We start from the raw sequence: 16,703 nt of genomic DNA, 5'->3' as shown, positions 1-16,703 counted from the left end.
ATTTGCACATTATTCTTAAAAAAAAAATTCTTCTAGTTCTGTGAAGTTGGTTGTTGATCATTGTTAGACAGTCATTTTCAAGTCTTGCCATAGATTTCAAAGCCGATTTAAGTCAAAACTGTAACTCGGACACTCAGGAACATTCAATGATATCTTGGTAAACAACTGCAGTGTATAATTTGGCCTTGTGTTTTAGGTTATTTTCCTGCTGAAAGGTGAATTTGTCTCCAGTGGCAGTTGGAAAGCAGACAGAACCAGGTTTCCCTCTTAAGATTGTGCCTGTGCTTATCTCTAGTCCGTTTTTTTAATCAAAAAAACTCCCTAGTTCTTGCCAATCTGTGCGCGGGGGCGCGAACTTCCTACAGGACTGGTGCGCAGAATAAATGCTATGCCATGCATAGACGCAAGAGATTGAACATTAGTTTGCACTATATAGATAAACGTTTATTCTGTGATCGAATCAATATTATATCAGCCCCTTTTCAATGGAACAAACCAAAACACATAACTTTGCAAGATTGAGTCAGATTTTGTTGTAGGAATAGCCAGAGCGCAAAAGAGTAGAATTCTGTTGGCGGGGGTAGTTTACGAGCGGTGAGCCACATTTGTTGATATTCTTTGCTAGTTAGCGAGTTATTAGCCCAGTTATACATAAGTATAGGTCAGTAAAGGGGAGTTACAGCTTCCTACAAGAGCACAAAACGTGTAGGCTAGATTTCAACTCTTTGAAAAGCCAGTCTTAAGGTAAACAGCTTGTCACTGAGTTCCCTGAATTCCTATCGGACCTTGTAGTCATAGCAGATAATATTAACATTTTTGGTGACTTTAATATTCACATGGAAAAGTCCACAGACCCACTCCAAAAGGCTTTCGGAGCCATCATCGACTCAGTGGGTTTTGTCCAACATGTCTCTGGACCTACTTACTGCCACTGTCATACTCTGGACCTAGTTTTGTCCCATGGAATAAATGTTGTGGATCTTAATGTTTTTCCTCATAATCCTGGACTATCGGACTACCATTTTATTACGTTTGCAATCGCAACAAGTAATCTGCTCAGACCCCAACCAAGGAGCATCTGTAACGGCAGCCTTCCTCCTCTTCACGAGAAGAGAAGGTGTAGCAGGGATCGGACCAAGACGCAGCGTAGTTTGTGCTCAACATATTTAATAATGACGATAAACGTGAACACTTAACAATTACAAAATAACAAAATGTGGCAAACCGATACAGTCCTAGCTGGTGCAGCGAAAACACAAAGACAGGAAACAACCACCCTCAATCCCCAACACAAAACAAGCCACCTAAATATGATTCCCAATCAGAGACAACACAAAACACCTGCCTCTGATTGGGAACCATATTAGGCCAAACATAGAAACAGACAAACTAGACATACAACATAGAATGCCCACCCAGCTCACGTCCTGACCAACACTAAAACAAGCAAAACACACAAGAACTATGGTCAGAACGTGACAGCATCAAAAGTCGTGCTATACATTCTCAGACAACCCAAAGATTCCTTGATGCCCTTCCAGACTCCCTCTGCCTACCTAAGGACGTCAGAGGACAAAAATCAGTTAACCACCTAACTGAGGAACTCAATTTAACCTTGCGCAATACCCTAGATCAGGGGTGTCAAACTCATTCCACGGAGGGCCTAGTGTCTGCAGGTTTTTGGTTTTTCCTTTCAATAAAGCCCTAGACAACCAGGTGTGGGGAGTTCCTAACTAATTAGTGATGTTAATTCATCAATCAAGTACAAGGGAGGAGCGAAAACCCGCAGACACTCGGCCCCCCGTGGAATGAGTTTGACACCTGTGCCCTAGATGCAGTTGCACCCCTAAAAACTAAAAACATTTGTCATAAGAAACTAGCTCCCTGGTTGTTATGGGATTTTTATGAATAAATGACTAAAATATGTATACATTTGACTTAGATGTTACTGTATGAATGAAACTTATTATAATCATAATGCTGAATGTAATATGTTCCTTGTTAGAAAGAATGGGTTTATCTTCAGACAGGCTTGAATGATGTGTCTACCCAGGGAGGGGAAAGACCTTGGGTTGGTTGCAGATAGTTTAACAGGTGGCAGACAGTAATGAGAACGCTAACTATACTGCCATTGTATCCGAGAGGAGGATGGACATTAAAACCTATGACATCATCTTTATTATATAACCTGATGTAAATTATACCATGATCAGTACTCTCGAGAATAAACGCTATTGATTGATTGATTTTAAGACTGGTTTCTGTCCATTTAATGCTGATAAGTATCTTACAAATTCTTATGTATGGGCAGAGTGTTTTAATTGAATTGGTTGATAAACATATAGGAATTAAATTCCTTTAACACTGGTATACAGAAAATACCCGAGCTCTGAAGCAAGCTTCCAGAAAATTGGAACGGAAATGGCGCCACACCAAACTGGAAGTCTTCCGACTAGCTTGGAAAGACAGTACCATGCAGTATCGAAGAGCCCTCACTGCTGCTCGATCATCCTATTTTTCCAACTTAATTGAGGAAAATAAGAACAATCCGAAATGTATTTTTGATACTGTCGCAAAGCTAACTAAAAAGCAGCATTCCCCAAGAGAGGATGGCTTTCACTTCAGCAGTAATAAATTCATGAACTTCTTTGAGGAGAAGATCATGATCATTAGAAAGCAAATTACGGACTCCTCTTTAAATCTGCGTATTCCTCCAAAGCTCAGTTGTCCTGAGTCTGCACAACTCTGCCAGGACCTAGGATCAAGGGAGACACTCAAGTGTTTTAGTACTATATCTCTTGACACAATGATGAAAATAATCATGGCCTCTAAACCTTCAAGCTGCATACTGGACCCTATTCCAACTAAACTACTGAAAGAGCTGCTTCCTGTGCTTGGCCCTCTTATGTTGAACATAATAAACGGCTCTCTATCCACCGGATGTGTACCAAACTCACTAAAAGTGGCAGTAATAAAGCCTCTCTTGAAAAAGCCAAAACTTGACCCAGAAAATATAAAAAACTATCGGCCTATATCGAATCTTCCATTATTCTCAAACATTTTAGAAAAAGCTGTTGCGCAGCAACTCACTGCCTTCCTGAAGACAAACAATGTATACGAAATGCTTCAGTCTGGTTTTAGACCCCATTATAGCACTGAGACTGCACTTGTGAAGGTGGTAAATTACCTTTTAATGGCGTCAGACCGAGGCTCTGCATCTGTCCTCGTGCTCCTAGACCTTAGTGCTGCTTTGATACCATCGATCACCACATTCTTTTGGAGAGATTGGAAAACCAAATTGGTCTACACGGACAAGTTCTGGCCAGGTTTAGATTTTATCTGTCGGAAAGATATCAGTTTGTCTCTGTGAATGGTTTGTCCTCTGACAAATCAATTGTAAATTTCGGTGTTCCTCAAGGTTCCGGTTTAGAACCACTATTGTTTTCACTATATATTTTACCTCTTGGGGATGTCATCAAAAACATAATGTTAACTTTCACTGCTATGCGGATGACACACAGCTGTACATTTCAATGAAACATGGTGAAGCCCCAAAATTGCCCTCGCTAGAAGCCTGTGTTTCAGACATAAGGAAGTGGATGGCTGCAAACTTTCTACTTTTAAACTCGGACAAAACAGAGATGCTTGTTCTAGGTCCCAAGAAACAAAGAGATCTTCTGTTGAATCTGGCAATTAATCTTGATGGTTGTACAGTCGTCTCAAATAAAACTGTGGACCTTGGCGTTACTCTGGACCCTGATCTCTCTTTTGACGAACATATCAAGACTGTTTCAAGGACAGCTTTTTTCCATCTATGTAACATTGCAAAAATCAGAAACTTTCTGTCCAAAAATGATGCAGAAAAATTAATCCATGCTTTTGTTACTTCTAGGTTAGACTACTGCAATGCTCTACTTTCCGGCTACCCGGATAAAGCACTAAATAAACTTCAGTTAGTGCTAAATACGGCTGCAAGAATCCTGACTAGAACCAAAAAATTGGGTAATATTACTCCAGTGCTAGCCTCCCTACACTGGCTTCCTGTTAAGGCAAGGGCTGATTTCAAGGTTTTACTGCTAACCTACAAAGCATTACATGGGCTTGCTCCTACCTATCTTTACGATTTGGTCCTGTCGTACATACCTACACGTACGCTACAGTCACAAGATGCAGGCCTCCTAATTGTCCCTAGAATTTCTAAGCAAACAGCTGGAGGCAGGGCTTTCTCCTATAGAGCTCAATTTTTATGGAATGGTCTGCCTATCCATGTGAGAGACGCAGACTCGGTCTCAACCTTTAAGTCTTTACTGAAGACTCATCTCTTCAGTAGGTCATATGATTGAGTGTAGTCTGGCCCAGGAGTGTGAAGGTGAATGGAAAGGCACCTGGAGCAACGAACAGCCCTTGCTGTCTCTGCCTGGCCGGTTCCCCTCTCTCCACTGGGATTCTCTGCCTCTAACCCTATTACAGGGGCTGAGTCACTGGCTTACTGGTGCTCTTCCATGCTGTCCCTAGGAGGGGTGCGTCACTTGAGTGGGTTGAGTCACTGACGTGATCTTCCTGTCCGGGTTGGCACCACCCTTGGGATGTGCTGTGGCGGAGATCTTTGTGGGCTATACTCGGCCTTGTCTCAGGATGGTAAGTTGGTGGTTGAAGATATCCCTCTAGTGGTGTGTGGGCTGTGCTTTGGCAAAGTGGGTGGGGTTATATCCTGCCTGTTTGGCCCTGTCTGGGGGTATCATCGGATGGGGCCACAGTGTCTCCTGACCCCTCCTGTCTCAGCCTCCAGTATTTATGCTGCAGTAGTTTATGTGTCGGGGGGCTAGGGTCAGTTTGTTATATCTGGAGTACTTCTCCTGTCTTATCCGGTGTCCTGTGTGAATGTAAGTACGCTCTCTCTAATTCTCTCTTTCTCTCTTTCTTTCTCTCTCTCGGAGAACCTGAGCCCTAGGACCATGCCTCAGAACTACCTGTTATGATGACTCCTTGCTGTCCCCAGTCCACCTGGACGTACTGCTGCTCCAGTTTCAACTGTTCTGCTGGGGCTATGGAACCCTGACCTGTTCACCGGACGTGCTACCTGTCCCAGACCTGCTGTTTTCAACTCTCTAGAGACAGCAGGAGCGGTAGAGATACTCTTAATGATCGGCTATGAAAAGCCAACTGACATTTACTCCTGAGGTGCTGACTTGCTGCACCCTTGACAACTACTGTGATTATTATTATTTGACTATGCTGGTCATTTATGAATATTTTAACATCTTGGCCATGTTCTGTTATAATCTCCACCCGGCACAGCCAGAAGAGAACTGGCCACCCCTCATAGCCTGGTTCCACTCTAGGTTTCTTCCTAGGTTTTGGCCTTTCTAGGGAGTTTTTCCTAGCCACCGTGCTTCTACACCTGCATTGCTTGCTGTTTGGGGTTTTAGGCTGGGTTTCTGTACAGCACTTTGAGATATCAGCTGATGTAAGAAGGGCTATATAAATACATTTGATTTGATTTTGATTTGATTTGATCATTGCTTTGCACAAAAAGGGCCTCACAGGCAAGGATATTGCTGCCAGTAAGATTGCACCTAAATCAACCATTTATCGGATCATCAAGAACTTCAAGGAGAGCGGTTCAATTGTTGTGAAGAAGGCTTCAGGGCACCCAAGAAAGTCCAGCAAGCGCCAGGACCATCTCCTAAAGTTGATTCAGCTGCGGGATCGGGGCACCACCAGTACAGAGCTTGTTCAGGAATGGCAGCAGGCAGGTGTGAGTGCATCTGCACGCACAGTGAGGCGAAGACTTTTGGAGGATGGCCTGGTGTCAAGAAGGGCAGTAAAGAAGCCACTTCTCTCCAGGAAAAACATCAGGGACAGACTGATATTCTGCAAAAGGTACAGGGATTGGACTGCTGAGGACTGGGGTAAAGTCATTTTCTCTGATGAATCCCCTTTCCGATTGTTTGGGGCATCCGGAAAAAAACTTGTCCGGAGAAGACAAGGTGAGCGCTGCCATCAGTCCTGTGTCATGCCAACAGTAAAGCACCCTGAGACCATTCATGTGTGGGGTTGCTTCTCAGCCAAGGGAGTGGGCTCACTTACAATTTTGCCTAAGAACACAGCCATGAATAAAGAATGGGTTGTGTACAGCTGCAGCGATCGGTAAGCTGCTCTGACAGCCAATGCTTGAAGTGAGGGAGATAAGTCTCCAACTTCAGTGATTTTTGCAATTCATTCCAGTCATTGGCAGCAGAGAACTGGAAGGAAAGGCGGCCAAAGGAGGTGTTGGCTTTGGGGATGACCAGTGAGATATACCTGCTGGAGCGTGTGCTACAGGTGGGTGTTGCTATGGTGACCAGTGAGCTGAGATAAGGCTGAGATTTACCTAGCAAAGACTTATAGATGACCTGGAGCCAGTGGGTTTGGCGACGAGTGTGAAGCGAGGGCCAGTCAACGAGAGCATACAGGTCGCAATGGTAGGTAGTATATGGGGCTTTGGTGACAAAACGGATGGCGCTGTGATAGACTGCATCCAATTTGCTGAGTAGAGTGTTGGGGGCTATTTTGTAAATGACATCGCGAAGTCGAGGATCGGTAGGATGGTCAGTTTTACGAGGGTATGTTTGGCAGCATGAGTGAAGGATGCTTTGTTGCGAAATAGGAAGCTGATTCTAGATTTAATTTTGGATTGGAGATGCTTAATGTGAGTCTGGAAGGAGATTTTACAGTCTAACCAGACACCTAGGTATTTGTAGTTGTCCACATATTCTAAGTCAGAACCGTCCAGAGTAGTGATGCTAGGCGGGTGGGCGGGCGGGTGCGGGCAGTGATCGGTTGAAGAGCATACATTTAGTTTTACTAGCATTTAAGAGCAGTTGGAGGCCACGGAAGGAGTGTTGTATGGCATTGAAGCTCGTTTGGAGGTTTGTTAACACAGTGTCCAAAGAAGGGCCAGATGTATACAGAATGGTGTCGTCTGCGTAGAGGTGGATCAAAGAATCACCCGCAGCAAGAGCGACATCATTGACAGAGAAAATGAAAATGATCATTGACAGAGAAAATGATGTATACAGAGAAGCGAGTCAGCCTGAGAATTTAACCCTGTGGCACCCCCATAGAGACTGCCAGAGGTCCGGACAACGGGCCCTCCAATTTGACACACTGAACTCTATCTGAGAAGTAGTTAGTGAACCAGGCGAGGCAGTCGTTAGAGAAACCAAGGCTGTTGAGTCTGCCGATAAGAATACGGTGATTGACAGAGTCGAAAGCCTTGGCCAGGTCGATGAAGAAGGCTGCACGGTACTGTTTAAATGTGTAAACATTTCTAAAACATAATTTGACATGGGTATTGTGTGTAGGCCAGTGACACAAAATCTACATTTAATCCACCACAAAATTAGGAAAAAGTCAAGGGGTGTGAGTACTTTCCAAAGGCACTGTAGATATGTATGGGGTAAGGTGACTAGGCTTCAGGATATATGATAGAGTAGCAGCAGCGTAAATTATGATTGTGTGTGTGTGTGTAGAGTCCGTATAAATGTACTGTATCTTGTTATGTTATGTGTGTGAACAAATTATGAAGTGTTTGTGTGTGTGTTGGAGTGTGTAGAGTCCTGTGAGTGTGCGTAGAGACAGTGCAAAATAAAATACAAGGGGGTCAACTTAGATAGTCCGTGTAGCCATTCTGTTAGCTATTTAGCAGTCTTATTGCTTGTGAATATAAGATGTTTCTGGTGAACAACCTGGTCTCATAGACTAGACGTAACATAGTAAATGGAAATACGGAACACTCAAATTTGTACGATACGTTACATTTGGTATGGTTACATAAGACAAACCTTACTTCAGGTAAACCCAAAGGTTGTGAGTTCGAATCACATCACATAAAACTTGAGCATTTTAGCTAATTAACGACTTTTCAACTACTTACTACTTTTTAGCTACTTTTCAACTACTTCACATTTTAACTAACCCTTCCCCTAACCTTCACCGATTTAGCTAACCCTTCCCCTAACCTTAATTCTTTAACCTCTAAACTTAACCTTAACCCCTAGCCTGGCTGAAGTTAGCCAGCTAGCCACCTGGCTAGAATTTGTAACATATCATACATTTTTGCAAATTTGTAACATATTGTAAGTTTTTGAAAAATGTACATATTGTACGAATTGTAATTAGTAACATATCATCTGAAATGGGTGAAGGACATCCACAAATTAATATATACCATATGAAACGTAACACATCATACTAAATCAAAACAAATTTTATTTGTCACATGCGCAGAATACAGCAGGTGAACAACAGGTGAAATGCTTACTTACAAGCCCTTAACCAACAATGCAGTTTTAAGAATATATATATATTTTAATTAGAAATATAACAAATAATTAAGGAGCAACAATAAAATAACAGTAGCGAACCTATTTACAGGGGGTTCCGGTACAGAGTCAATGTGCGGGGGCACCGGTTAGTCGAGGTAATTGAGGTAATATGTACGTGTAGGTAGAGGTAAAGTGACTATGCATGGATAATAAACAGAGAGTGGCAGCAGCATAAAAATTAGGTTGGGGTGGGGACAATGCAAATAGTCCGGTTAGCTATTTGATTAACTGTTCAAGAGTTATGGCTTGAGGGTAGAAGAATTTAAGAAGCCTTTTTGACCTAGACTTGGCGCTCCGGTACCGCTTGCTGTGCAGTAGCAGAAAGAACAGTCTATGACTAAATGGAGTGTCTCCGATTTACATACAGAATAATACGAAATGCTCTGAGACCAGAATGCAGTGCCTGGTGTCAGATTTGATGCACCGGTACCGCTTGCTGTGCAGAAGCAGAGTCTATGGCTCGGGTGGCTGGAGAATTTAACAATTGTCTGGGCCTTGCTTTCACACCTCCTGATATAGATGTCCTGGATGGCAGGGAGTTCGGCCCCAGTGATGTACTGGGTTGTCCCCATCACCCTCTGTAGCACCATGTGATCGTGGGCAGTGCTGTTGCCATACCAAGCAGTGACGCAGCTAATCAAGATACTCTCATTGGTGCAGCTGTATAACTTTTGGAGGATTTGAGGGCCCATGCCAAACCTTTTCACTTCCTGAGGGGGAAGAAGCACTGTCGTGCCTTATTTACAACTGTGTGAGTGGACCGTTTTAAGTCCTTGGTGATTTGGACACCTGGCTCTGGCTGGCTGGTAAGGTGCAAAATGTTCTAATTCAAAAATGACCGCCACATAAAAGAATTAGGGCGGTGCTTACTAAAGCAACGCACTTACAGATATGTGTTTTCATTGGCTATGTTTACTTTCCGTCCATTCTGCATGTATTTTGGTGATATGAATGGTCTGTTGACAAGCCTGTCAAACTTCCTGTCTAGCGATTGGCTGAATATTGCATCATCACAGCCTTTCACTCTTGTTGCTCTGAAGCGGGTAAAATATTGTGCACTTGTCCAGCAGGAGACAAGTATTTTCTTGTGAAGGCCTTTTCTTTGGAAAATAAACACTGTTTTGCTGGAAACAGTGAAGTGATTTATTTTTTAAATACATTTTCTGTGTTAGTTGTTCAAGTTCCTGTACCAAATATGCCAAGAGGCGGTAAGTATCAAAAGCTGTTATTTTTGCTAACGTTCCAAATGTAGCTAACGTTAGCTAGCCTTACAACGGAACATTACCTTAAAAGAAATATAGCTAACTAACGCTAGCTAGCGACTTGGAAGGATCTGGCAAAATGTATGTTTTGTTGAGTATCCCCGTTTCGTGAGAACTGACATAGCTTGCTAGCCACTAGCCATAGAGAAGCACATTGACACCTGGCAACTTGACTTGCCAGAGAGCCATCTAGCTACAGTAACTTAGTTACTGTACGCTAACGTTAACCATGTAACGTTAGTTGTTAGCTAGTTAGCTTGCTAGCTGTTAGGCTACTGTCACTAGCTACCTAGCTAATGTTAGCTAAACTGTTCAGCTGGCTAACACCATGTGCACCCGTTTAATTTCATCCATTTACGTTCATGTCAGTATCATGTTTCTTGGCAAGCATTTACTGGCACCCCTGATAGTAATGATATGTGGCTAATGAGTTATGCCACAATGTATCCAGGCAGCGAAGAAGTTAAATCACTTTTATGGATTGGATTCTGACATCTGTAGTTAACCATGCCGCAGTGAGTAAACGTCATATCTGACTCATCTCTTGTTCTCTGTTATCTCTACAACATGCCACGCGCTCTCTCATTTGGGGTTTTAAGGTAAAAAAGGTCACAAGGGTCGGGGAAAGCAGTTCAGCAATCCGGAAGAAATCGACAGACAGATGAAAGCACAGAGAGAGCTGGTGAGTAAAGGACCTATGTCTCAGAGACGATATCAAGTTTTTGCACCTTTGTGATTAACATAGCTCTAGACCAGTGATGGGTAACTTTGATGGGGGCGGGGGCTACAATACATCTGAACTCTGCATGAGAGGCCGCAGTGGCTTGCGGGTCTGTATACCCACATCCATACCCACACATTTGATTTATTTTACCTTTATTTAACCAGGTAGGCTAGTTGAGAACAAGTTCTCATTTGCAACTGCGACCTGGCCAAGATAAAGCAAAGCAGTTCGACACATACAACAACACAGAGTTACACATGGAATAAACAAACATACAATCAATAATACAGTAGAAAAATCTATATACAGCATGTGCAAATGAGGTAGGATAAGAGAGGTAAGGCAATAAATAGGCCACGGGGGGGAAGTAATTACAATATAGCAATTAAACACTGGAATGGTAGAGTGTGCAGAAGATGAATGTGCATGCAGTCCTAGCCTTTCCCAAAATGGGAATAATATTCAAATCTATTTTTCTTGTACATGAATGAATAAATAAAGCCTACATGTCAAAGTGTAGGTGATTTGCATGTTTTCCAGGGGTTGCGTTAGAGTTCATAAATCTTCATTTTCAAAATGCAGACCATAAAAACAATCTGTTTTAAACCATTTCACCTGTGTTTTATATCTAAAGTAGTGTGGGGTTTTTTGTTGCTTCAATAGTGATCAGGAGTATAGTTCAACTATAGTTTTCATTCACAGAAAATACATTAGTGCAACACACTTGGCAGAAAATAGCTTCATCTTTATCAATGACAATGAAGTGCAACGCTATTTGGCTAGCAGGAAATTAGCTACCAATGAAAAAGGAAGGTATTTTTTGCACAAATGATGCATGGCCATCATATTTCTAATGTTTATCATAGAAAGAATGTAGCCAGCTACATTTACTAATGTTTTGCTTGAAGTTAATCTTGCATTTTACCTGAGAAAAGTACCACAGAAATATAGCTATACATCAGTCAGAGCGCTGTCTGCTGATAGAATGCCCATTTGTGAAATCTCATCAGAGTGTAATTGAAGCACAAAATTAGTCTTATGCCAAGAAGAAATTACAATTGGAAGCATTTTAGATATGCGTTTGCAAAATGCAGCAAGAGATATATTTTTTTTAAACACAGAATTCTGTGTTAACACGACCCCTGTTGGCTACAGCCTCGTGTCCAAACCAATGCTGACATGAGGGGGGAGTCAAACTTTAATGAAACTTTTAATTACATAAATATAGGCTAAATGCCAGTCATTTTTGACAAATAATGAAGGATATTTAACGTCTAAAGGCTTGATTCTGACGACATACTCAAGGCACAGTTCGTTCAGATCAAATCATTAGACCGGAGAGTGAAGGACAGTGCCCGTTGCGCACCGGTCATCACCCACCTTGAATCTGAGTGGAGGCGGTCAGCAATTTCAAACAATTTAACCATAAAAGTAATTGTTTAAAACCTGGAACTTTTGTCATTTTATGAAACATGTCTTACCTTGTTTCAAAGTAGCCTATACAAAATATGACCATAGAAATGTTGAGGGAATTATTTTAAGAACACTTGATCTCATTGAAACCAGCATTTTTCTCATGTTCTATTGGGTTTTCATATCAATTTTATTGCAAAAAGGAATAATCCTAGTCATAATAGTAACCCATTCTTATTGATGCATCTAGATCTCCCCTCTTTCTTAATTTCTAATGGAAATCTCTGCCACATGAAACCACTCACACGTGCGGTGCGCTTTTAAGAACCGTGTTTTCAAGATAATTGCATTTTGGATATTTACACGTAGCGTACAGCCGTGTGTGCATTGAGTTTATAGTTTTATTTCTTCATATTATCAACATTTTAAGCTAAACGTTCTGTTACATCAGCCTCATTGCTTATTTGTTTTTATTTATGTGCAGTAGTTGTGTGAATTCTGTCGTCCCAGAGTCTGTTTTGAACTGTGTAGATATATTTTTTGTAATCCCAGGGACGACGGGACTCCCTTAATTTCGAGCCCTAGAAGGAATTATTGTATATAAGGCTAAAAGTATTTGGATTTAATGTTGCAATATATTTTATAGGCTGCAAATGGTGGCCAACCATCCTCCAGGACATCCTTAAAGGGGCAGTGTTTTGAGAAAGTCTTGAATATGCAAAGAAGACAATAGATAGTGTAGCCTACATTTTTGTCAGATTCTCTATGGTAAAAAAGAGAGTAACGCATTTTATTTTGTAAATTGGTTCCTTGCATCATATAATGATGTAAAAATTGTGTTACAGACCAGAATATATTTTTGGGGGTGGTGACTTATTGTCCAAAGAACAAATGAAGTTGATGTATTCTGCTATTCTAACTCTCAAAAGTAAGTTGAGAGCCCGACTGAGTTGCCCCATCTCTGCTCTAGACAGATCCAGTGGTGGAAAAAGTACCCATTTGTCATACTTGAGTAAAAGTAAAGATGCCTTAATAGAAAATTACTCAAGTAAAAGTGAAAGTCACCCAGTAATGTACTACTTGAGTAAAAGTATTTGGTTTCAAATATACTGAAGTATCAAAAGTAAATGTAATTGGTAAAATATACTTAAGTATCATTTACAGACAGCCAGGGGAACACTCCAACACTGACATCGTTTACAAACATAGCATGTTCTCTTGATAAGTCTGTGAATTGGACCATTTTCCTGTCCTGCTAAGCATTCAAAATGTGAAGAATACTTTTCGTTGTCAGGGAAAATGTATGGAGTAAAAATGACATTATTTTCTTTAGAAATGTAGTGAAGTAAAAGTAATCAAAAATTATTATTAAAGTACAGATACCCCAAAAATGTACTTAAGCAGTACTTTAAAGTATTTTTACTTAAGTGCTTTACACCACTGGACAGATCCATGTATTTTTATACAGGGTTCTAGCTTCAAGTGCAGGGAGAGATATGACCCCTGGGTTTACATTTTGGAAGGTGCTGGTGTCTTAGTTGCAGGTGAAACTCTGAAAACAAGGAAATATTCAAAGATATTCATCCACTTTTTGTACCGAGTAAGAAATGCCTCCTGCATGTGTGTAGATATTTGTGTTGTTTGGTCACACAGTGTGCTGTTATGTTCTTCTACATGTGGCACTTACAAATGACTAGTTCCATCAATGACGTTGGGAAATGGGAGATGTCCATCAGCTAAATGGCAAGGGAACTCTCCACTCGGTGCAAAAATTGGATTTAACATTTTTTAGAATATTCTCTGGTTTTTGGAGTTTCCCCTGCCCCCCAAATTGAGAATGAAGGCGGTATTGTTAAGGTTGGTTGGTTGAAAATGTGTTTACCATGCTATAGCCCAGCTCCTTGACCTCCTGCACCAGCTAATTCGGCTAGTAACATTGACATATATACTCCAAGGTATGAGAAATACATTTTGAACACGATGGCTTGAACATGATCTAACAGGTGTGTGTGTGTGTGAGACAGGAGGCGAATGGCGGGGTAGAGAAGGAGGAGGAGAAGACATCAGGATCTGACGACAGCAGCAGTGAAGAGGAGGACATTGTGAGTGAGGGCGCTCCTTTTTAATGTCTAGTTCTAGGCCTCCCGCCAAGGAATTAGAAGTGTTGATGTGGGGTTTTACTGAAAGGCTTGTGAAGATTCTCCTACTCACTTTGAAAGTGTTACCTGCCAACACTACTGTAGTCAGAGCTGCACTGTTGACTCTGTTCAATGTCTTGACGTTCTGTTATTACAGAACAAGAAGAAGAGTGGAGTGGAGGGATTGATCGAGATAGAGAATCCCAACCGCATATCGCAGAAAAGTAAGAAGGTGACCGAGCTAGATGTCAACGCACCCAAAGAGCTGTCACGCAGAGAGAGGTGGGTGTCCTTCAAGTCTCAGGCCTATGCCTAAAATTAAATGACTGAAGGTAGTAATTTCAGAGATAACCCGTTTTGACTTGGAAGCGTTTGGGTTAGTGAAGGTCTTGGGAGTAGGTGTCGGCAAGAAGATTTATTTAATGTCCACTGCAGCAAGCCCAGTTAACATTCAGATGGAAATGATAACAGCAAATGTGCTGGGGTTGTTAATAGACCTTGGACTTTTTGATAGCAGGACTTTGTTACGCTCTGTCTCAGGGAGGAGATTGAGAAGCAGAAGGCAAAGGAGCGCTACATGAAGCTGCACCTGGAGGGGAAGACGGACCAGGCACGGGCCGACCTCGCCAGGCTGGCCATCATCAAGAAGCAGAGAGAGGACGCGCAAAAGAAGAGGGACGGCCTCAAAAAAGGTGAGGGATTTACTGTGCTAGTACTTTGTGCTGTAAAGTCCGATAGGTATTGGTATTTCTCTATGGTAAAGAACACTGCTTAAGTGGTTAGTCTGAGACGGCCATACAGGAACTGTTGAGTTCATTCAGACAGGCTGTGGTTTAAGTGTTACTCCTTTTTAATTCAGTGCCTAACGGACTGTGTCTTTATCTGACGATTTCCTAGAAAAAGAAGCTGAAGACTCCAAGTCCAAGCGTTAGTCCCCTGTCTCCCGAGGACTTGGCCTGGCAAACGTTCTGGGGAGGCTGGAGTAACGAGAGAAGATTGTAGGAGGGAGGGGAGGGGACCAATACGAGGGTTGTCGGCTCAGGGGTACCGTGTGCTTGGGCTCCTGCCCTTCATCTCTGATGAGGGAAGGGTGTGAGCTGGGTGTTTTTGGAGGACACGGGAAGGGGGGGGGGCACTTTGGGTACGCCTGTTTAGTTTCTCTGAATAATGTGAGGTTACAACGGCAGGTGTTCTAGTGTCTTCACTCCTCCCCTGTGTTCTTATTCTAAAGCTGCTGGAGATCATTCTTTAATTTTTACATTTTAACACTGTTTACTTATGAATGGGAAATGTTGGGATGATGAGGGGTTTGTATACCTTCTCCTTCATCTAACCTGTTTTAAGGTGAATCAAGAGGAGGTGATTGGGATTGAGGAACACTAGTAAGATCCATCTTATATAGGAAGTCTTTGCTCTCTTTATTATTCTCTTGTTCTGGCCTTTGTCTCTACCGGCTGTGTCTTCATTCACAACCTGACCATTTTAAAGGCCTTTGGCCGCAAAGGAAAGATGTTGGAAAGAGCTGTCCCAGAGGCAGTAGTGTCTGACAAAACATACGTCAAGGAATCAATCAGCCTTTATGCCACTTATCTGTAGACTGTTCATTTCCTGGAGCTTTTATTCTGTTGAATGTGTTGGTTTTTCTACCCAGACATGTTCAGCTGTTTGAGCTGTCACCTTGCTCTAATTTCTCATTAAACCACCTGGCAGTGTAACATCTTGTAAAAAAGTTATATTGGTATAAAACGGGGCATAATGATATTTCACAATAAAAATTAAGAGCATCGCTATAGCCTCCTACTGTATGTATCTTTCTCAGCACTATGGGTCACTATGGCTTTCTCTTGAAAGGGACCATTATTTTGTTCCCTTTGACAGTTTACACAAGACCAAGTCAATGGTCGTGTTCCCCTGCTCAGACGTTGCATGCATCAGCCAATGGTTGCGTGCCAGTCATGACGGTGCTATGCTGTAGCGCAATGGTTGGAACCTGATATGCCTTTAACAGGAAAGCAATATTCTCTGAATGGAGGTTGTGGCGGAAACTAATTTCTCTCTTGAAAACATACAGTATATACAAAGTGTTTTAATGTTTATAAAAAGGACTCTCCAGGACTGAAAGGATTGGTCGGATAATTGGTTGACTCGTCTATTTGAATTAATTTGTTGTATAGAAATAAATACATTAATAGATGAATGAATAACTATTTGAATTGGTTTTGATTTGAATGGACTTACACAATACATCCATGGTATAGACCTGTGGTTTCCAACCTTTTTCAGTTACTGTATTACGGTGGGAACCGCTGGTCTATACCACAACATATGACATTTCAGAAGTTGTAGGCCTATGTACATTTGATGGTGGTTGTTTTTAGGCCTGTACACCATAGTATAGAAGTTTGTCCTTGCACCCCACCAAGCTTTTCAGACAAAAGATCTGCTTTGGCTTCAAACGCTGATGTGAAGGCTCTGATAGATGGTGTGAAAAACGCAGACTCCACGGCTTGGCTTCTATGGTGTCGTGGAACAGGAGTGATGACACACAAGATTATGATACTGTAGTGCAGGGTTTCCCAAACTGTCCTGGGGCCTCCCCTGGGTGCACGTTTTAATTTTTGCCCTAGCACTACACAGCTGATTAAAATAACCAGCTTATCAAGCTTTGATTATTTTAATCAGCTGTGGGCAGCTGCAAGGGTAAAAACCAAAACATGCACCCAGGGGGGGGGGGGGGGGAACTCCCCACACCTGGTTGTCTAATTAGTAAGGAACTCCCCACACCTGGTTGTCTAGC

General features: G+C 42.0%; 1 protein-coding gene across 2 annotated transcripts; it reads left to right on the top strand.

Moving 5' to 3' along the window:
• Nucleotides 1-9,398: 9,398 nt before the first annotated feature.
• Nucleotides 9,399-16,110, top strand: LOC120046767 (28 kDa heat- and acid-stable phosphoprotein-like). Of its 2 annotated transcripts, none has more exons than XM_038992256.1 (6): nt 9,399-9,577; nt 10,231-10,313; nt 13,793-13,870; nt 14,064-14,188; nt 14,447-14,598; nt 14,810-16,110. In XM_038992256.1, exons 1-6 carry the CDS (start codon nt 9,565-9,567, stop codon nt 14,836-14,838), a joined length of 480 nt encoding a protein of 159 aa, XP_038848184.1. In that variant the 5' UTR covers nt 9,399-9,564; the 3' UTR covers nt 14,839-16,110. The 2 variants fall into 2 exon arrangements, with proteins under 2 accessions (XP_038848184.1, XP_038848183.1); XM_038992255.1 differs by having other exon boundaries at nt 14,804-16,110.
• The last annotated feature ends 593 nt before the right edge of the window (nt 16,111-16,703 follow it).

This window comes from Salvelinus namaycush, chromosome 4 (assembly GCF_016432855.1).
Source record: "Salvelinus namaycush isolate Seneca chromosome 4, SaNama_1.0, whole genome shotgun sequence".
Classification (NCBI taxonomy): Eukaryota; Metazoa; Chordata; class Actinopteri; order Salmoniformes; family Salmonidae; genus Salvelinus; species Salvelinus namaycush.
This window is presented reverse-complemented; position numbering and strand designations above follow the sequence as displayed.

Excerpts from the sequence above, each read along its gene's own strand:
- LOC120046767 (XM_038992255.1), top strand. Across the intron at positions 13,871-14,063 it reads GCAGTGAAGAGGAGGACATT|AACAAGAAGAAGAGTGGAGT; the intron begins GTGAGTGAGGGC and ends CTGTTATTACAG. Across the intron at positions 14,189-14,446 it reads GAGCTGTCACGCAGAGAGAG|GGAGGAGATTGAGAAGCAGA; the intron begins GTGGGTGTCCTT and ends GCTCTGTCTCAG.